The 22,840-nt window shown below is 41.8% G+C and overlaps 1 protein-coding gene across 3 annotated transcripts in view; it reads right to left on the bottom strand.

Moving 5' to 3' along the window:
• ino80 (INO80 complex ATPase subunit) overlaps positions 1-22,840 on the bottom strand; it is a 90,583-nt gene that overhangs the window by 7,796 nt on the left and 59,947 nt on the right. For 2 of the 3 annotated variants that reach the window (XR_014602511.1, XM_084081658.1), the window contains exons 29-35: positions 15,790-15,884; positions 12,379-12,451; positions 10,872-11,030; positions 9,417-9,519; positions 7,394-7,482; positions 6,571-6,726; positions 5,012-5,171 (exon numbers count right to left, since the gene is read on the bottom strand). Coding sequence is in view for 2 of the 3 variants with exons in the window: in XM_084081658.1 (XP_083937784.1) it covers positions 5,012-5,171; positions 6,571-6,726; positions 7,394-7,482; positions 9,417-9,519; positions 10,872-11,030; positions 12,379-12,451; positions 15,790-15,884 (835 nt within the window). In the remaining variant the exon portion in view is untranslated. The remainder of the gene's footprint in view (positions 1-5,011; positions 5,172-6,570; positions 6,727-7,393; positions 7,483-9,416; positions 9,520-10,871; positions 11,031-12,378; positions 12,452-15,789; positions 15,885-22,840) is intronic. The other variant, XM_084081659.1, reaches the window with a different exon arrangement.

Here is a 22,840-nt window from a genome sequence, read left to right as displayed (position 1 = left end):
TAAGAAAATAGCCAGCACTCCGGAGTCCTTCTGGTACTTTTTAATTCATTAAACCGATGGTTCACACCCCCCCAAAATGACTTTTTCTCTATCGATTAGTCACCCCATGGAGATTTGAATTCATGGATATTTATTTTGTTTTTGTCACATTCCTAAGCCAATAATTTGATGACCGGCAGCGGTTGCGGTAGGAGACACAAACAGTCTCCTTTGTGTCTCCTACCGGAAACCGCTTCCTACCGGTCCGCTGGTCATCGAATTATTGGCTTAGGAATGCGGCAAAAACAAATCTCCATGGGGTGAGTAATCGATAGAAAAAAAGTATTTTTTTCGGTGAACTATCCCAGGAACGGGCAGCATGCTGTACACACGGACGCATTGCGGCGTCAAGCCTTTTGAGAATTTCCTTTTTCTGGAAATGTAGACTGTAGACGGTTTGATAATATCACAATAATATTTTAATAAAAAAGGAATGTCAAATGTTTTGTTTGTCGTTTGGTCAAGAAAATGTCCTCCCTACTGGATTCCCACCCATGATGAACATGAACATTTCCAGATGATTGGAAAACAAAGAGCCATTTAATGATCAGTAGACAATCAGTTAAATACTTGATGAAGCAATGTTGTGTGCAGTGGTGCAAAGTACTCCACTACATCTCAGAGGCAAATATTGGAGAATTCCAACCTCCCTGGTAGACAGGAACCCACCCAGAAGCCAATAAGCGCCAATAAACATGTTTTAATTATAGAAACTTAATTAATTTCTGTTGTTGTTGTAGACACGTCTGTCAGAGTATTGTTGTCACCAAGTGCACTTTTAAAGCTCTACAGATGTTTTCCTCACACATTACCTCAGACATTCAATGAGGGATTTAAGAGGATCCAGATTCGACAATCTTCACACAAAAGATGGCTGAACAATAACATGAGCTATTAATACTGTAACTATGCCCTAATTGTAACATCATCCAGATATATGACTTTTATATATATATTCTGTATATAATTCTGTTCGGTGTTTGAACCATCTTCGAAAGGACCACAATGGAAATAAGCCTTCAAGCTTTTTTGTGTTTATCCTTTTGACCAGGGGTCTTCAACACCCTAGGGGGTCCTCAGAGTTACTACAGGGGGTCCACCAAATCTTTGTGTGATATGTTTTATTTTTACCGTAACCACTTGAACCCTCTAGCATCCCTTTTCTGAGGAGAACTTTAGCCAAAAATAGCATATCTACAAGCTCACAACGCCTCGCGCTGCGAGGCGTTCTGTGCTTGTAGATCGGCTATTTTTGGCAAAGAGGTATAGTCGTAGAGGGGAAAAAAGAACACTAAAAGAAAACTAGTTTAATCTGAAACACAATTGTACACAATATAGAGGGGGTCCCTGCTTCATCTCTCTCCTAGGGTCCTTGGCCTGAAAACATTGAAGACCCCTGCTTTTGACTATTGTATGACTAAGTATTTTTACTCGTATATGCGAATATGTCAATGAAGAATTCAATCAATCAATCAAGGATTCACATTTGGAGCAGGGATCAAACCCTAACCTTGTGCCCAAACTCTACACAAAAGAAGTGAATATTGTGTAATAATAAGAAGAAAGTTCTACTCTGCCAAGCTCTATCAGTCCTCAGTGTCACAGTCCAGTGACCGGCACATGTTGAGTGTCTTTAACAGCGATTATGACATTACACTCCATGTCCAAACCCACAGATAAACACACTGCACATATAGTTTTAACTTCTAGTTGGTTGTGAAACACATCATGAATGAACCTATGTAAACTGTATATCGGTGCTGTCGGGTGGAAACCTTGTATGTCAAAAAAAAAAAGAAAAAACCTGTGTTCCAATGGATCCAATGCAGTTATTATTTTGTCACAATCTCTTGTTGATACTTTTCATTAGTTTAATATTTATAAAACCCACAGACACACTTAAACCATTTTCATGCAGTCTGGCTTTTCTTCCTAATAAAAATCAACAGGAAGTTAATTTTTTTTTTAATGAAAAATAAAACAGTTATCGGTTTGGTGATGTTCCATATTGTCTGAATCAACTTTGTTTGCGTTCATTTACGTGCAAAAAGAATGACTTGAGAGTTGTCTCAGCATACCATGTAAGTCAATGAGGAGCATATTTTGAATTATCAATTTCTAATCAATGGAGAAATTATTTTTGATTTCTTGTCCACCTTTGGAGTAACTACACAACTCAAACCTCTACCTAAGTGGTCTTGCCCTTTAACCCATTGAGACCACTATATCAGTGGTGCTCAGTCTTTTTCATGTCAAGGACCCCCAAAATTATATGTATTTGGCCGCGGACCCCCATCAAAATATTTTGTTCCAGGGACCCCCCAGAAGCAAAGATTTGAGTTAAAAATGTTCGCTTTAAAAGTATTTATATTCAAAGATTTGCACACATTTTCACGATTTTTCAAAAATAGCAGATCTACAAGCTCGTAGCGCGGCACTCGGTGCCGCGCTATGAGCTTGTATATCTGCTATTTTTGAATAGCCAAAGTGTAAAATAATGCTTTTTAGCTCAAATCTAAAAATGACACAGTTCCAGGTCTTAATGGGTTAATATATTGAAAAAACGTAAAAAAAAAGGTGAACTACGGAGATACAAGGTTTCCGCCCCAACAACAGCGACGATAACGTAAACTGTATAGAAATACAGACCATTTCAACCTATGTAAACCAACCTACGCAATCAGCATTGTGATTATATGAGGTACCCCAGACATTTAAAAGTGATAACTGTGGGGAACACTGTTTACGTTTTCCGTGACCTCCGTGGAAGTCACACTAATCCCCCCCCCCTGTCCATATCAATCCAACATGATAATGCTATCTTGTATCATAGGGCTGTTTGTTTTGTTTGGCACGCAGCGAGGTTTCAGCATGCAGCTGTACGAATATATACCGTAGTAAACGGAAACTGATATTTGTTACATGATGTACAATATATTTGTACACGATGTGATGGCTGTGTGTTCTGTGTGCTGCCTAACACCCGTCTTTCATTAATACGCTGTGTAAAACTGTTCTATTATAGAAGCAGGGAAATAAACAACATAGACACAACGCGGCTAAACCACAATTCATCACATCAGGATTAAAAAATTAAACAATACGGTAACACCAATAAAAACGAATCAAAAACACACTTTTGTGTGTGTGTGTGTGTGTGTGTGTGTGTGTGTGTGTGTGTGTGTGTGAGTCCGTGTGTGCAGGGATTAAATACATTTTGAAGAAACCGCAGATTGAGTCTTTAACTTTTGCTTTTATGAAATATGCTTTTTGATTGATTGATTGAATACTTTATCAACAGTTTGCGAAGACAAGCACAGGGAAGTACAGTTCAATACAAGGTCTGTTAAGAGGATTTTAAACCCAAGAAGCACTATGGCTTGTTGTTTCTATTGGGGTCCTTTGTATTCAATTCATCGAAAATGCGAGACCGTTGGTGTTCATGGAAGATGCTTCTGACCGTGTGTTCTACTGCTACTTTGACCAATTCAAATCATCTTTCATCTTGAAATAAAAGATCTATTTTAAGTGTAGGGCGTGACTTTACCAGCAGTGTACTGTAGAGCAGCAGTGTTTAAGGCCAATACATGCTCCATCTGGTGTCTAAATTATCTTTGGAAAGGGTATGATGGAAATTAATTGTGGCAACTGAGAACTTGAATCTATGCAATGATGAAAATGATGTTTTCTCAGATGTTGTTGTTGTTGATGAGGACAGTTAAGAGAAGTGACCATTTTGGAAGTGGGTTGTACATTCAACCACAGTCTGGAAGAGGCATTGCTTACCAAGGTGCTAAAGTACCAACGTCTTAAGGATGCTATTATACAGCTTGGTTACAAATGTAAACTGTTTGTGTTCCAAAACTGTTACTTTTCAGGATTCAAATTCCAAAGTAGCAGATCTACAAGCTCAAAACGTGTCGCGGTTTCCAGCTTGTGGATCTGCTACTTTTGATGCTTTCGTGTGACACTGTAGTATGATCAAGTAGGGCATTAATTTATGAAAAAAATACAAAAAGTTAAAATATGGAGATAGGAGGTTTCTGTGCTAGAGCAACAACTTTTACTCTTTTTTAACAAGATTTAGAAGGCATTTGGAGAATCAACCTCTTAATGGATTAATGGAAACTGATATTTGTTACATGATGTACAATATATTTATACACGATGTGATGGCTGTGTGTTCTGTGTGCTGCCTAACACACGTCTTTCATTACCACGCTGTGTAAAACTGTTCTATTATAGAAGCAGGGAAATAAACAACGAACATAACGCAGCTAAACCACAATTCATCACATTGAGATTTAAACAATTAAACACAGACCCGCTGGGGCCTGCAGATTGAAGGAATGCCCAAGCCAAGAGCTATAAGGCATTGGCTGAATTCTGTTTAGTGTCTGTAATAATAGGCTCTATGCACAGCAGCCATATTGGGAATGAATTGGGCCCCTTCCTTACTTCCTTCATACCAATGATACTAATGAAGGCTCTGTTCCATTTAGTGTGGCACAGTGGTTGTCTAAGTTTTCAAGGACCCCCATAATTCTGAGAGTGTACAAATGGAACCAAATGGACCCTTACGGGTCCATTTGGTTCCATTTGTACACTCTTAGAGTTACACGTCACCCACCATAAGGGGCCATTTGGGAACCAGAATGGAGTGTTTCTAGTGAGCCAACGTGCACAATATCAGCACCCTGACCAGAATGGAACAGAGCCTTCATTAGTAGCATTGGTAAAACCTGTGAAGGAAGTAAGTAGAGCTGCTGTGCATCGAGCCTATTGGCAGTCGCCAGATATGGAGGACACGATGCTTCCTGTATCTGTAATCTGTATCCTGAAACACTTGTTGTTGAGCTTCCCAAGTTTGTGCTATCTATTGTTTGTGTTCGAGAATTTCTTGTTGAATGTGAACGCATATAAAGATACATTAAATGTACGTGCACGTGCTCTCTCTCTCTCTCTCTCTCACCGTTCATGTTGTCAGACAGCGATCCAGACAGGGAGGTAGGCGAGGTGGTGGCTCTGGGCGTGGAGGACATGGGCTCGTCTACGATGACCAGCATGTCACTGCTGCTCTCGTCTGCGTCCGCCGGTACCGACCCAGGCTGGATGTCACTGTTCACTGACACCTGGACAACACACACACGCACAAGAACAATGATAATACATCCAATTTATACAGCGCTTTTCTTGGTACCAAAGTTGCTTTACAAGACAGAACAAATTAATAAACAACTTTGTTTTATTTATTTATTTTTGAAAGATATTTTGGGTCTTTTTCTGCCTTTATTGATACAGTACATGAGTACAAAGTACACAGTGCAGTACAGTACCGTACTCTCTCCCCACAGGAAATGGGGAGAGAGAGACGGGGAGTGACACACAGCAAAGGTAGTCGGGATCGGGACTTGAACCCGCGTCACGCTGTCAGGCTGCAATGTAGCCTATAGGTGCGCGGGCCATAAATAACTTTATTACGGGAATAACTTGTTAAAAGGCTAAAAATTAAGCAAAGAAAAGATAAAAGTCAAAAAGGGCGATTTGAATTAGGTGGGGAATGTGAGTCTGAAAAGGTGGGTTTTGAGGAAGGTTTTGAACAGGGCGGCTTTGATGTGAGCTGGGAGATGTTGAGATGTTGAGAGGAGGAGGACAGACAGTAATGCACGCATAATGGCAACGCACACGTATTGAGAAGCCATTTGGACTGTTAGATTGTTTTTTATCAAGTCAGCAAAACAACAATCTTGACAAATTGTGAAAAGATTGGAATGATTTTGAACATTTTGAACACAAATCTTCTCTTCTGGGGGGTATCTGGCAGAACAATATTTTCAGCTGGGGGTCTGCGGCCAAAATACACATCAATTTGGGGTCCTTGAGATGAAAATGTCCTTCCTCAGCCGTTTTGCTTTTGTTTCTGTTTAACCACCATTGTTTGTACGAACACCCAAATGAACTGAATGGACAGTCAAAGATGGCGCGCGGCTATGGAGGCAACCACAGAGCTGGTGGTAAACAGAACATTTATCTTTAGGTCGGGACACCAATTTCTTTCCGATCGAGCACTCATAAAGGCTAGAGGATAAACACGTGAAATTGATGACACAAAGAAGTGAGCAGAGGAAAAACTGTATGTTCTGTTTAATAAAGAGCTGGAGAGACGGGGAGACCCCTGTTACTGAACAAACACTCTAGTCTATAGCAATGCTTACTATCAGAATATAGAGCTTTCACTTTTTAAAGGGATAGTTCACCCCAAAAATATATTTTTTTCTATTGATTAGTCACCCCATGGAGACTTGAATTCATGGATATCTTATACGCCAAAATTATTGGCTTAGGAATGCGACAAAAACAAAACAATCCATGGGGTGACTAATCGATAGGAAAAACGTCATTTTGCGGGTGAACTATCCCTTTAACAAAAAACATTGTGTTTTTAACCAAATATATCACTTATACTACCATTAATGTGTATAGCGGAGATGGAATGTTTGTGATGGTACAGTAGAAGGGGTAAACGTTTACCTCGCTGAAGGGGCTGGGCAGGGCGGAGGAGTCCATGTCCACGCTGACGTAGGAGTCGTCAGCGGACAGGTTGGAGTTGTCTGCAGACGGAGCGGCGTGAGGAATCACCAGGTTCACCTCCTTCCTCCTCTTAGGCTCCGACTCCTCACTCTTCTTCTAAAAAGCACAGGGTCATGTGCATGTTAACGTGACCATGGGTTAAAGCTGAATTTAATCTCATGACTGAAAATGTTTGTATGACCCAGTCCTAATGAGTCATTTATTAGGCATGTAACGATTCACTCTACTCACAATACGATCCAATCACGATACTAGGTTCACAATACAATTTTTCAAGATTCTTTTAAGACAAAAATATTTTCCAGACAAATGCCTGAAAAAACTTCTTTTTTTTTTTTATCGTTTTACAATACTGTGTTTTCTCTTTTTCAATACAGTAGCAAATGCCGGAAACCTTTTTTTTATCAATTTTCTTACAGATCCTGTATTTTCTTCCTTTTTTTGGCTTTTTTGCATCACAATACAATCATTTCTTAAATGTGTCAGTTTGAATCGATTTTAATCGATTTAGGATAAATCTTTACATGCTCATATTGGGGTCTGTGTGGCATAAAGCATTGTCAAACTGGGGATCTTTGAAATGAAAAAGGTTTGAGAATCACTGTATTACTGTGTGTGACTTTACCGTATTACTGTGTGTGACTTTACTGTATTACTGTGTGTGACTTTACTGTATTACTGTGTGTGACTTTACTGTATTACTGTGTGTGACTTTACTGTATTACTGTGTGTGACTTTACTGTATTACTGTGTGTGACTTTACCTTCTCAGCATATTTCTCTCTCTTTCTCTTGCGATCCTTCACTTTGCTGGTCTCCTCCTGCTCTCTCTTCTCTTGCTGCCTCACACGCACTGCATAGGACAAAACACACACGTTTAAGTGTGTGTGCGCACGCGTGCGTGTGTGCGTGTGCGTGCGCGTGTGCGTGTGTGTGTGTGTGTGTGTCAATTCAATTCAATTCAATTCAATTTTATTAAAGTGTCAAATCACAACAAGGTGTCTCAAGACACTTTACATGTAGGAAAAGTGTTTGTATTACTATACTTGCGAGGACCAAGTAAAGTAGAATTTGAAGAAATATACATTGTGAGGACCGTTTTCCTGGTCCTCACAAGACAAATGGTTGTTTTATAGTAAAAAAAAAACATTGTTTAGAGATACGTTTACAATTAGAAAAACATTCAGGTCGGTAGTAGACATTTAGGTGTCTTAGAGGTTAGGTTTAGGGATTGGAATTAGAGTTAAACATGATTTATACTTTAGTTGCGCGCCAGTGTCATGCACCGAAAAACAGCCGATCTATAAGCTCACAACGCGTCGCGTTGTGAGCTTATAGATCTGCTGTTTTTCGGCTTTAGGCTTGCGGTTAAAATGGCAATTATTATTTTTAAATGGCATTCATAACATGGCTGTCCTAAAGTGTTGACGTCCTCACAAGTATAGTAATACAAACATGTGTGTGTGTGTGTGTGTGTGTGTGTGTGTGTGTGTGTGTGTGTGTGTGTGTGTGTGTGTGTGTGTGTGTGTGTGTATGTGTGTGAGTGCTAACATATCAGACCATCTAGGCTACAAAATGTAAACTGTTAGTTTGTATCTTTGGTAGCCTATAGGGAAACGTGCACAAGTTTGTTGTGAGGGGCCTTCAAATGGCCCGGCCTCTCCAAAAGGAGGGCCAAACAGTTGTAGGAGGTGTTGTTTCCTTTATCCATGATTGATGTCTGCTGTGTGTCTGACAAGTACAGTATGTCAACCATATTGTATGTGACAATGTTCTGCCGTCTAGGCACTTTTGTAACTGGCTGTTTTCCTATTGTCTGACTGCAGTGTTTATGTCCTTTGTACAAGGCATTCTTGTACTGCTGTTTATGTGGAGACATAAATAAATATTTCCACCCATATGGGACGCACTCGGGAAGAAAACAACATCAACCGCAACTTTAAAGCGTAATCAACTTCCTATACGGTCTAAATAAAGCACTGTCAGTTGATGTGCATGTAGCAGGTGGCATGGATTTCCGGTTTAGAAAAATGAAGCCAATGAGGAAGTCATTTAAAACACTGACGTTTGTGTAAATTCCCATTAATTAAAAAAATGTATGATAAAGTAGGGGATGCGTCTATAGGGCTTCAACTGGTTCTACTGAGTGAAGAAACTGCATGGCTGGACATAAAGGCGATGACATTGTGATTCATTTTCAATGGGGAAATGTCAACTTTAAGCATAACATACTGTAGGATTATTATTAGACACGACATAACGGTTGATTTTCTCCAGTCCTCGTGGCAGTGAGTGAAGTAAATTCTGCTGCCGACTTGACTTTGTCAAAAGTATTTAACTTGAGATGTGAGAACTTTCCACTCTCCACTGTAGATCGGTTACTTTCGCTATTTTGGCAATTCGATTTTTGGTTCGTTAATATACAAATATATCGTCTCTGTCAGGATCTACAAGCGAGGCGTTGTGAGCTTGTAGATCTGCTATTTTTGGCTAAAGTTCTCCACAGAAAAGGGATGCTAGGGTTCAAGTGGTTAATGTAAAAAAAAAAAAATCATATCACACAAAGATTTGACGGACCCCCTGTAGTAACTCTGAGGACCCCCTAGGGGTCCCGGACCCCCTGTTGAAGACCCCTGAATTACCCCTTGAATTAATTTACGAAAAAACACAAAAAGTAAAAATGTGGTTTCTGCCCGACAGCAACGTTATATGAAAAAACGTGTGTGTGTGTGTGTGTGTGTGTGTGTGTGTGTGTGTGTGTGTGTGTGTGTGTGTGTGAACACATACACTTCTTCTCCAGCTCATCGTCGTCCAGCAGTAAGCTGACCACCTCCTTGGGCTTCAGAGTGTCTGGTTTGAAGTTTCCTCCAGAGATGACCACTCGCTGGATCTGTGAAAACACCACCAACACAAACTCTGATGCTGCACTCCACTGATCTCAGGTCAGATTTCAACAACCTCGTTAACCCAACAAATTCGGCTCAAACGTGAAGAAAAATGCATTCTACTATGCTGCCACCAAAACGTGGAATGCCGTACCAAAAGCCACTAAAGATGTCGACTCCCTACCCAAACTCCAAACTAACCTAGAAGAATGGCTGACCATAAAATACAATTGAGCTTAGTAGAACACCTTTGATCACTTTGGTGGTAGCATCCTCTCCACCCCCCCCACCCCTCCTTTCTCTATAAATATACCTTTTAATGCTACTGAGCTTTATCTTTATACCATAACTTTTGACTGTACTACCTGTGCTGTTAACAATCTTGTTAATAAAGTATTCAATCAATCAATCAATCAATGAAAGTGCTTCAGCACATAAACCCTATATACTTAGTTGACCGGGGTTCCCCAGGGGTCTGTACTTGGTACGCTCCTTTTCCCCTCTACACCAAATCTCTTCGCCAAAAATAACCAATCTATAAGCTTGTATATTGCCTATTTTTGCCACAAAATAGGGTCACTAAGTTGCATGTGGTTAATGACTAAAATGGAAACGAGTGCTGGGATTTGTGCTTGCCAATTGTGTCTCCTAATACTCCGGATGTACCGTAATCATGATCAGTAAAGCCAGAAAGACTGTTTTATTTTAGACATTGGAAGTAACTTTGACTTCAGCTGTAATATCAGCCACTTGCACAATGCACATGTCATCTCTGCATGTGGGTACAATTGTAAAACAATTTCTCTGATATTTGGCACCTATATAAGATACTGTGTGCAAATTGTTGGACTGGCAAAAAACGAGAAAAACGATAAGCCAAATACTGTTCTGTGTCTGCCATCATCAGCAGTCATTTTATATGGAAAACACACTGACATTTATATCCATAACTGTATTAGTAGCTTACACAGAAACATACTGTAATCATGACCTTGACTGATATATTTGGATTTTTCTTTTTTCAAAAGTCAGTTTAACTCTACCACTGCACTCTGACCGCTCTGGTGTGTTATCCAAATAAATACTCAACAAATGGAAACAAACCATGGAGGGTCGCACTAAAAAAAAAAGAGTCTATATTGTAGTGATGTGCGGGTCGGGTTTTTTCATGAAGGGAATATGGAACAATAAAGAAATATGGACTTTTATTTCTGAGTGCCACCCTCCATGGTTTGATTTGCCTAATTGAAAGTCAAAATTGAGAAATTAAACTGTGTGTGTGTGTGTGTGTGTGTGTGTGTGTGTGTGTGTGTGTGTGTGTGTGTGTGTGTGTTTGTGTGTGTGTGTGTGTGTGTACCTCGCTCTTCTCCTTGGCCCGCTGTAGGATCCTCTCCTCGATGGTCCCTTGGCAGATGAGCCGGTACACGGTGACCTGTTTGGTCTGACCCAGCCTGTGGGCTCTGTCCATGGCCTGCTGGTCCACCGTGGGGTTCCAGTCACTGTCATAGAAGATCACCTACACAGAGAGAGAGAGGGATTGTCTGAGTGCCAAAAACGGCCCTGGCCGTTTTTCATAATCCAACCATTGAGTGCCAAAAACGGCTATAGCCGTTCAACAACCCATTGAGACCTGAATTCTACATGTCTCCTGAATCTCAACAGTATTCTCAAAAACGTATGTTTCTATATGAGTGGTGCTCAATCTTTTTCATGTCAAGGACCCCCAAAATTATATGTATTTGGCCGCGGACCCCCATCAAAATATTTTGTTCCAGGGACCCCCCAGAAGCAAAGATTTGAGTTAAAAATGTTCGCTTTAAAAATATATATATTCAAAGATTTGCACACATGTTCACGATTTTTCAAAAATAGCAGATCTACAAGCTCGTAGCGCGGCACTCGGTGCCGCGCTATGAGCTTGTATATCTGCTATTTTTGAATAGCCCAAAGTGTAAAATAATGCTTTTTAGCTCAAATCAAAACATGACACAGTTCCAGGTCTTAATGGGTTAAAAAAACTCTGGCACTCAATGGCATCATTGCTGTAGTGCAGAAAGCTATCGCAACTGTCAGTGCAGAAACCTCTTGTCTTATCCAGTGGTGCGAAAAGTACTCAAATGTTTTACTTAAGTGAAAGTATCAATACTGCAGAAATACTCTGTTACAAGTAAAAGTCCGGAATTCAAAATTTACTTGAGTAAAAGTGCAAAAGTATTGGTATCAAAATGTACTTAAAGTACCAAAAGTAGAAAGTACTCATTTTGCAGAATGTCCCATTTCATAAGTTTTCAAAATTGTGAGCTTGTAGATCGGCTATTTTCAAATGGCCGAAATGTACAGGCTTGAAGTGGTTAATATATGTTTTGTTATAATAATCAAAATCTACAAAGTAACTAGTAACTGAAGTTTTCAAATAATTGTAGTGGAGTAAAACTACAAGATTTGCCTCTGAGATATAGTGGAGCAGAAGTCAAAGTATAGAAAATTGGAAATACTCCAGTAAAGTAAAAGTACCTAAACATTTTACTTAAGTACAGTACTTGAGTAAATGTTCTTTCCACCACTGATAAAAGGCATCTACCCGAGGAGTAGATAGAGGAGATGGGAGGAAATCAAACAAATAAATCAACAAAATAGACATTTCAGCTCAACTAGGTCCAGTCCCATTTGTTGTTTAAGGGTGGATTTTACTGTCATGATGAAGTGGCTGTTTGCTATGAAACTATTGTATTGTCGTGATATTGTATTGATGGAGTGGCTGTTTGCTATGAAACTCACAGTGTCTTTTATTGTATTGATGAGGTGGCTGTTTGCAATACAAGTATTGTATTGTCATGATATTGTATTGATGAGGTGAAACTCACAGTGTCTGCTGCTGTAAGGTTGATGCCTAGTCCCCCAGCCCTCGTACTCAATAAAAACACAAAGATATCCGTCCTGCACAGAGAGAGAGAGAGAGAGAGAGAGAGAGAGAGAGAGAGACATGTCATTTTATGAATTCTTTGACAATTTTAACCCTGAGGCCAATTCTACAAAATGTCTCCTAAATCCTAACAGTTTTTTGGAAAAAACTTCTGTTACTATATCAGTGGTTCTCAAACTTTTTCACGTCAAGGACCCCCAAAATGATATGTATTTGGCCGCTGACCCCCATTTCAAAATATGTTGTTCCAGGGACCCCACAGAAGCAAAGATTTTAGTTAAAAATGTTCGCTTTAGAACTATACATATACAAAGATTTGCACACATTTTCACGATTTCTCAAAAATAGCAGATCTACAAGCTCGTAGCGCGGCACTCGGTGCCGCGCTACGAGCTTGTATATCTGCTATTTTTGAATAGCCAAAGTGTAAAATAATGCTTTTTAGCTCAAAATGACACAGGTGCGTTCCAGGCCTTAATGGATTAATCAAAACCCTAAAGCCGGAAATAGCCGATCTACAAGCTCACAACACGTTGTGGTGCGTTGTGAGCCTGTTCATTCGGGGCACGATACTGGCATACAACAAAGTATATAAATCAGCCATAACTCCAACCGCCAACCCCCCAAAACTAACCTCTAAATAACTCACCCTAACCCCCCAGATCTTTTTTCTTTCACCATGAAACAACCATGTCTCTTGTGAAGACCAATTGTCCTCACAAAGTGTATTTCTCAAATTCTACTATACTCGTGGGGACGTTTGGGCCTCACACGTATCGTAATACAAGTACACACACATAGAAATAGACACAGAGAGAGAGAGAGAGAGAGAGAGAGAGAGAGAGAGAGAGACACACACACACACACACACACACACACACACACACACACACACACACACACACTCACACACACGGTGTAACATTAACCCATTAAGACTTGAGGCCGATTCTACAAATGTTTTCTAAATCCTAACAGTTTTCTGAAAAATCTTTTTTTCTATATCAGTGGTTCTCAAACAGTGGTTCATGTCAAGGACCACCCAAAATGATATGTATTTGGCCGCGGACCCCCATCTCAAAATATTTTGTTCCAGGGACCCCCAGAAGCAAAGATTTGAGTTAAAAATGTTTGCTTTAAAAATATATATATTCAAAGATTTTCACAATTTTTCAAAAATAGCAGATCTACAAGTTCATAGTGCGGCGGTGGCTCTGTGCCGCACTATGAGCTTGTATATCTGCTATTTTTGAATAGCCAAAGAAATCTAAAATGACGCGTTCCCGAATTGAATGGGTTAACCATGCTATTAGCATACATATGGACAGTGATTTTGTGCAGAGGGTGGATGGAACAGTGGTGAACTCCATGGATGTTTCACTAGACCGCAAACTCTACATACCCCCCCCCCCCCAACCCCACCCCCACAGAGACAAAGCCCCTCTCCCACAGACACACTAATGCAAACCAGAGCACCACACACACACAGACACACAGTCTCACACACACACGCAAACTCACACATGCACACGTCTGTCTATACACTGACATATGACGCACGCACACATACACACACCCGCACCCGCACACACACACACACACACACACACACACACACACACACACACACACACACACACACACACACACACACACACACACACAAACAAACTTAAACCCTATATACTTGGTTGACCGGGGTTACCCAAGGATCCGTACTTGGCCCGCCGCTCTTCCTTTTGTCCCTCTATACCAGTGGTTCTCAAACTTTTTCATGTCAAGGACCCCCAAATTGACACTTATTAGCCCGCGGACCCCCATTTCAAAAGATAAGCCAAGGACCCCCATAAGAGAAGATCTTTTATGGCTCTAGCAGTGATTCTCAACCATTTTAATTTCAAGGACCCCCCCAGTTTGACATGCATTACGGCTACGGACCCCCATTTAATGGCATTTATATCTCTGGGACCCCAATTCATATCGTAAAATCAATGTTAATTTAACTCTGAGAGTGTACAAATGGAACCAAATGGACCCGTACAAATGGAACGAAATGGACCCGTTAGGGTCCATTTGGTTCTATTTGTACACTCTCAGAGTTACAGACCCATAAGGGTCCATTTGTTCCTGTCCATCATTTAGCTGGGGACCCCCTGGAACCCCCTCAAGTACCCCTGGGGGTCCCCGGACCCCACTTTGAGAACCAATGCTCTATACCATTGGTTCTCAAAGTGGGGACCGGGTACCCCCAGGGGTCCTTGAGGGGGTTCCCGGGGGTCCCGAGAAAAGGTAGTTAAGGTAGCATCACAATAATTTTTAACCACTTTATCCATTTGTACGTTGGCTATTCAAAAATAGCAGATGTACAAGCTCGCAGCGCGTCACTTGCGATCTGTTATTTTTGATTTTTCTTTAACACATTGTGTGCCAAAAACGGTCCAGACCGTTTTTGAAAAGCCATGTGTGGAGTGCCATAAACGGTTATAACCGTTTAGCAATTTTTTTCATTTTTTTTCACAAGGGGCTCCCTAGCGCAACTTTGGAATCACCACGTTGCCTCTAAAATGGAAGGGACAGATGTGGATAGGTGCCAAAAAAACTGGCTTCTGTCCACTCCCATTCTATCTCCTTGATAAAAACCTCCGGATTTCCTTAACTTTTTACAGTGGTGAAAACGAGCCATTTTAGGTGCGCGATCACTCCTCAATGGCGGCTTGCGTGAGAAATGTTATTGTTCCAGGCGTTAGACGGGACCATCGACCATCGTACACGCATCCTTTGTTCACATCCAGCATGTTGTGATCTCATAGATTATGACTATGTTCGACCAAATGTTCACCTATTAGGACATGATGCCCAGAATACAGACCCTAGGGTTCATGTGGCTGTTTCTCAACCTGTGGGGCAGGGGCCCACTGGTGGGCCGTGAGGACAAGATTTGAAATGATAATATAACATTAACTCATTCACTACCAAGGACAATTTTGACTACTTTTTTTCCAAACGGCCCAGGCTGCCAAGGACGACTTTTATCCCCAGATGCACAGAGAACCAGGAGATCAGAGAACCAAGAGATCACGTGATTCACTTCCTATCTGGGCAACCGCCTGTATCTCTCCTCCTGTGTTTTACTATGTATTTTTGGCGAGACATGCTACTTTCAACGGCCTATAACGATCCAGGGGGTCGATCAGGAGATAAATATTCTGTGACTACTTGAAAAGGTAAGAAAATCTCTGGCAGTGGATGATTTATTTATGTATTTATTCTGGCAGTGAATGAGTTAATATAAAAACATAAAAAAATGTGTGTGTGTGTGTGTGTGTGTGTGTGTGTGTGCGTGCCAACCCACCGACTCTGGAAGTCAGCCACCATGTCTCTGCGTTCCGAGATTTTAGAGGATCCATCCAGACGCATGTAGGTGTGTTTACGATGGACCATGTACTCCTGAGAGAGAGACAGAGAGAGAGAGACAGAGAGAGGGGGGTAAGCAAAATGTCAATGGGATTGGTATTTAAGACAGTCAAAGAGACAGTGCCCTCAATACCTGGCCGTCTAACTACGGTACTTCTCCAAAGTGAGTAAGACCCACAGCCTGCGACTAATACTAGAGGGAGCGTATTAGTAGCAGCATTACAGTAGGTCTGTCTTGTGTCAGAAGGCTCCCAGGTCCAACTGATCAAGGAAATCATTTGACAGGAAGGCTAATAACACTGAAAACGGTGGTTTGTGGGGGGGGTTTTCCATTTCAACATTTTGAAATGAAAAACACACAACCCGCACTCACCCCCGCGTGGAATTCATGAATAATATCAAGTTATTGAATTTAAAACACGACCGTGAGCTTCCTCTCAGGAACATTCTAGCCACAGACTCGACAGTTCTAAACCGTTTCTCACCCCGTGTTCTCCGAACCGCGGGAGAGATTTCTCAACTTCGGCAAGATTGGAGAGGTCACCGTAGCCTCTGCAGGTCTAAAAACAGAGGTTTCTGCTACAGTATTTAACCCATTAAGACCTGAGGCGATTCTTTAAAAAAAAATCTAAATCCTAACAGTTTTTTGAAAAAAAAAATCTAAATTATTTTTTCTTTCAAGATTTTTCAAAAGTAGCAGATCTACAAGCTCATAGCGCGGCACTCGGTGCCGCGCTATGAGCTTGTAGATCTGCTATTTTTGAATAGCCAAAGAAATCTTAAAATGACACAGATGCGTCCACCCGGTCTTAATAGTTTAAGTGGATCTCTGAGGAACAGAAAAGATAGACTAGATATTTCCGGTAAAGGTCCAAGACGGAGGGGTCAACTGACACTTATATTTAAAGCTCCAATCCCTAAGTTTTATGTGTCGAAGCCGGGTCTTCCTGCATGGGAGAGACGGAATCCCCCGCTTGTCCAGGGGAGACATAGCGCTGACCTCAGATCACCTTATCTATCAGAATCTGGTAGATTCAGATGAACGATGCAGTTCTGAGAACAGACATCCTTCCTGCTCTAACATATGGTATAAAATAACATTTTTTTCCCCCGATCAAATTAGTTCCGTATTGCAGCTTTAATAAGGAATGTCTGCATGGATGCGGGTTTGGAGCCAAGTTAGCGCACAGAGATCCCACATCGCACTGCTTCTAGAAAACCACAACCCTGTTAGACCCCATAGACACATTGAGAAACCGAAAATTGATATTCTGTACACCCGCTGTGTGCTGAGCTATGCTGGGTGTGTGTGTTTGTGTGCGTGTGTGTGTGTGTGTGTGTGTGTGTGTGTGTGTGTGTGTGTGTGTGTGTGTGTGCGTGCGTGTCAGTGTCGCCAGATTGCGCGAGAGAAATAAGCAACCAGGTCTAGGAAAACAAGCCCAAAAGAAGTGACTAGCACATTAAACCTATTTTACATTGCGATGCGACACGTTGTAAGCTTGTAGATCTGCTATTTAAAACATTTACATATCAATTTGGGGGGGGGTCCTTGACATGAAAATGTTTGAGAACCTATAGACTTTGATTTGTTTTGTTTGCTTACCCTCTGTAATCCCATATTAAATCCCCTTTTGTACATTGTTGCGACAACGTCATAAGAGGATGGCTCATATCATGTGGCATCTTCAACTAGAATGCAGTCTACAGGTGGATAATCCATCCATCTGTTTTAAAGGGAATGAATCTTGGATTCGTGTCTTTCTCTGTGCCACGTGTTCAAAAGATGTCCTACTGTTTCATTGTCACAGTCCGGAGATGAACAGACACGTTGTCGATCATTTTAATTAACTTTTTGCCAAATATCTCACTTGAGTTCCAATCAAGAACCTTCTAATGCTCTCGGCTAATATCCTGAACACAACGGGAGAAGCTATGACGAAGCGGCAAAGAATTCAGCAAGGCTAATCCTATTTCACCAGAATGGTATAAAAAGAGCAAGAGGTACATCTCAGAGTCAGTACGTACATCGAGGTGAGCAGCACTGCAACAGGCAATTCATTCTCAAGACTCAGCACCGGCATCTTGGGGATCATCTTCACCATGAGAACCTCAGCCATGTCCGTCGTGCTGGCAGCGGCCCTGCTGTTCCAGTGTTATACCTGGGCCACGACTGCTCCCACGAGCGGAACCGAAGACGGCGCTTTGGAGCGGGACGCCTTCGGCGATGACGAGATCGCAGAGAACGCTGTCGGCGCTGTAGAGACAGCCATTCTGGGCCGAAATGGAGGCGCCGCCAAGGTGATCGTGGTTGCAGACGCAAGCCTCTGGAAGAGCCTGTGGGCAAACGAAGGAGGACTCTCCCTCTACAAGCAGAGAGCCGGCGAGAGCGGCCTGACGCTGGACCGCAGAGACGTGACCAAGGAGGCCAGATTCGCTGTCGTCAGGAAGGACGCTATGAGATGCATGGTGGGACGGGTCTACAGGCCATGCTGGGAGGCTTGAAGCTTGAATAGATCTTCTAACCCTAGAACTCTGATCATAGGACATTCTCCGGCAAGATCCACCGACCAGATGCCGCATCCTATCCCTGGCTCATTTTGAATGATGTACAGTATATCTACATGAATGCAGTTCCACAAATAAAATAGAATTAAATTAATTGTATCTTCTGTCTCCTACGTGTTTGCTGTTTTACAGAATGTTTTTTTGCTTGTTGATGTCTGTCTTTAAGACAGCATGCTTTATTATGTTTTATTTCTTATATTCCTTTTTACATGGAACATCAAAGACTATAATTGTCTTTGATGTTCCTTGTTTTCGGAATATTCATTCAGTACAGGTGTTTAAGATTAAGTATGACATGACTAAAATGCATCCGGTATCAAAGCTGAAGCTCACCAAAATTATATAAAATCACTGTCAGGCTGAAATAATATATCATTCACGTAACACAAATAAGTAGCTTATTCAGTTCTCAATTTTTTTAGCTGCTGACTAAAGATACAGAGTGAAAAAAACTCAGTGTTAATTTATCCTTATTATTTGTAACTCTGAGCGTGTACACATGCAACCAAATGGACCCTTATCAGGCCATTTGGTTCCATTTGTACACTCTCAAGAGTTGAATTGAGGACTTTACTGAAAATGAAAGTAACAACAACCAATTTTTTGGGGCGATTCAGAAAGCCATTTATTTAGAAAAAAAGGTTTGTTAAATTTTTTTAACACATAAATTAATCAAAAAATCGCAAACACGCAACTAACTACTAGAAATACTTACAAGCGTGTGTGTGTGTGTGTGTGTGTGTGTGTGTGTGATGGGAAGGGGTGGCGGTGTGTGTGTGCGTGTGTGTGTGTGTGTGTGTGCGTGTGCGTGTGCGTGTGTGTGTGTGTGTGTGTGTGCCTGTGTGTGCCTGTGTGTGTGTGTGTATGTGCGTGTGCGTGTGTGTGTGTGTGTGTGTGTGTGCGTGTGCGTGTGCGTGTGTGTGTGTGTATGGGTGTGGGGCGGATAACACTGATGAGGTGACAAGTCGATCTGCCCTCGAACGACCGGGCTCCGCCAAAACAACTCAACCAATCACGCCTCACCTCGAGGCTCGATGACGACTCGCACAATCGTCACCTTCCCCGGCAATATCCATCATTTGACACTTTGCCCTGACAACCAACCCCCCCCCCCCCCCCCCCCCCCCCCACACACACACACACACACATATACACACACACACACACACACACACACACACACAGCTACACCCAACAGGGTGACCCCCGGGGGTCCCAACGCTCTCCGCCCCGGCTCAGTGTCTGGCTCCGTTCCCAAACATCCCCATCTGCTGTGAGTGAACGCTGCATTAGGGAACATTAGACCCTGCTGCTCCGCTATGAGGCCAACAACCAGTGATGGAGAGAGAAGTGCTAAAAAAAAAATGTACTTCAGTAAAAGTATCAATACGATGATGTAGAAGTACTCTGTTACAAGTCAAAGTCCAGTATTCCAAATGTACTTGGGTAAAAGTACAAAAGTTAAAGTTACTTAAAAGTACCAAATGTAAAATTACTCGTTATGCATGAAACGTCCCATCTCACAAGTTTTCAGATGTATAAAAATCTTTGGAAAATAGCAGATCTACAAGCTCACAACGCGTCGCACCGCGACGCGTTGTGAGCTTGTAGATCGGCTATTTTCAAATAGCCAAAGTATATATATAGGGCTGACGTGGTTAATGTATGTTTTGTGATAATAATCAAAATCTACAAAGTAACTGGTAACTAAAGTTTTTAAATAATTGTATTGGAGTTGGAAAAGTACAACATTTGCCTCTGAGATGTAGTGGAGTAGAAGTATAAAGTACAGAAACTTGGAAATACTCCAGAAACGTAAAAAAGAAAATACCTACAAAATTGCATATTAAGTACAGTACTTGAGTAAATGCACTTTTTGGATAGTTACTATCCACCGCTGCCAACAACACCATGCTACAGCAATAAACTGGTAGAACGGAGCCAAAGCAGGAACCTCTGGAAGGCACCGTTTACCTCCCTGCTCAAATCTCACTCAGACAGTCCTGATATGGAGCAGCTGAAATCTAACCCACAGACACAGCCTCACACATCAAACACACGTCACACATCAAGACAGATTGATAATTCCTTCACTATAACACAGCACCTTAAAAATAGCCGAGGTAACACTCACGCACGCATACACATCCTTGTACTGCTATACTAGTGAGGACTTTTGACAATTTTTCCATTGACCATAGCACAGTCATTCCTTAAAGGGATAGTTCATCCAAAACATTACTTATTTTCAATCAATTACGGCCCCCACGAAGCCTTGAATTCATGGAGATTTTTTTAGTTCTTCTCGCATTCTTAAGCCACTATTTTGATGACCACCGGAGCCGCCCCTGGTCATCAAATTATTGGCTTAGGAATGCGACAAAAACTAAAAAAAATCTCCATGGGGTGTGTAATCAATAGGAAAAAAAGCATTCCATGTGTGAAAGGTGCTGCAGAAAGATTATTATCTTACTATCTTACTATCTTATCTTACTACTATATAATTGACAAAAGTTCCAAAGTTTGAAAGCGATTCGCAAGCACAGGATCACTCCACATGCCTCCAAGACCCATCACAGACTGTTGATCAGAGCTATGGCTATGTTTTAGGCATCTTACCTCACCTCGATCAGTGATCAGACTCGCGGTCTGATTGATTTTCTTATCTGGTTGCTATGGCAACCAGATACAGGAAGTCTGACCTCTTTATCACATGACCGAGGTTGGGAGGATGGGACTAGAGGTTAGGGCCGCAAAGCAAAGCGGGGAGAGAGGAGAGGAGCCGAGAGGAGAGGAGAGGCCAGAGAGGCCGGACTTCGCATGACGTGTGTGCAGAGCTATAATTAGGCCAGGTCGCCATCATGGTTCAGATATATCTCTTATAGAGCCGGCAGGTCTCTTGACCTGTATTTGTTAAACTAGATGTGACTGACATCTAGTTATTATTATTAGGGACCGGGCAGTTTCTCTTGTATTTCTTTCTTCCAACCAGGCACACTCCATTCCATTTGAGTTATAAACCTGTAAGGGTCCATTTGGTTCCATACCATCTATCATTTAGCTGGAAGGGGAGCCCCCTGGAACCCCTTCAAGGAAGAACCAATTGTTTAAATGCGTAATGGATGGGGGTTGTATTGCGTTATCGTGACTCCTATCCTGAATGTCACCTTCGGTACGGCGATTTGGACGTGAAGGAAAAACAGTGGATTTGACAAACTAATTGGCTGAAAGGCGCGCATCTCTAATCTGGAAGTACTTGATGCATTTCTTTGGCTTATTTTTGGGGGGTGGGGGTGGGGGGGGTGGGTGGTGCTGGCTGGCACCGTTCTGCCAGCGTAACGTGAGTCCCCCACCGCAGCGCGATACGGTTAAAGCAGTCTAAACAAACACAGAGGCAGGGCGCAGTTAAAACGGGAACGCTGTCTATCTATATAAGCACTGAGGCCTGGCCGTCTCTAATAGGAGACTGCTGACAGAGAGACAGAGACAGAGAGACAGAGACAGAAAGAGAGCTTCGACAAGGTCGTTCTCCATCAGACCACCCAGAGACCTGCAGTGAGATGGGCTCCCCATAAATGTGATGTCATTCCGAAGAGTTGGTAGCCAACTGGCCACCAAGACAGTGACGACAACTCTTTCTCTTTCTCTCTCACACTCTCTCTCTCTCTCTTTCTCAGAACATATTTTTGCTGTCGGGCAGAAACCTCTTATCTCCTATTTCTCCATATTTGAACTTTTTGTGTTGTTCCGTAAATTAACGCCCAGCTTGATCATACTACAGCGTCACACTAAAGCATCAAAAGTAGCAGATCTACAAGCTCAAAACGTGGAACGAAGCGACACGTTTTGAGCTCGTCGATCTGCTACTTTTGCCGTTTTTGAATTTGAATCCTGAAAAGTTGGACTTGCAAGGTTTCCACCCGACAGAGACGATATAGTAAATGAGCTCCATGTGGAACAAGTGGGAGAGAAAATAGGAACTGGCAGCCGGGTGTAAACAGTCTAACCCACTGGTTATCATCACCAATGGTCCACAGTCCACCAGTGGTCCATGGCATCATTACTGTGGTGGTCCATGGGAAAATAGTACAAAATGTGTTAAATGCATCGACCAGAAAAGCGCGCTCCTCCGAAGGCAGATCTCCTCCAGGCAGTGTTGCCATGTCGGCTTATTATAAGCGACTTTGGGCTTCTTTTTCTGTAAAGTTGCTTGTAAATATTGGTAGTTGCGGGTTGCGTTTTTTTTGGCTTGTTTCTAAAGTGTAGTTGCTTTTTTGGGCTTGCTTCTTTTTTAATTATTATTTAAACCAGTGGTTCTCAAATATTTTCACGAAAATGTTTTGTGGGCAGGGGAGCATTTGTGTTGTTAGACTGTTTAAAAAAATCCAAATATTCCACATTTTATTGCAAGAGTTTTTGAAAAT

Source organism: Gymnoscopelus microlampas, assembly GCF_963454915.1.
Source record: "Gymnoscopelus microlampas genome assembly, chromosome: 16".
NCBI classification, from domain to species: Eukaryota; Metazoa; Chordata; class Actinopteri; order Myctophiformes; family Myctophidae; genus Gymnoscopelus; species Gymnoscopelus microlampas.
Note: the sequence above shows the minus strand (reverse complement) of the source record. Positions and strands in the feature narration are given on the sequence as shown.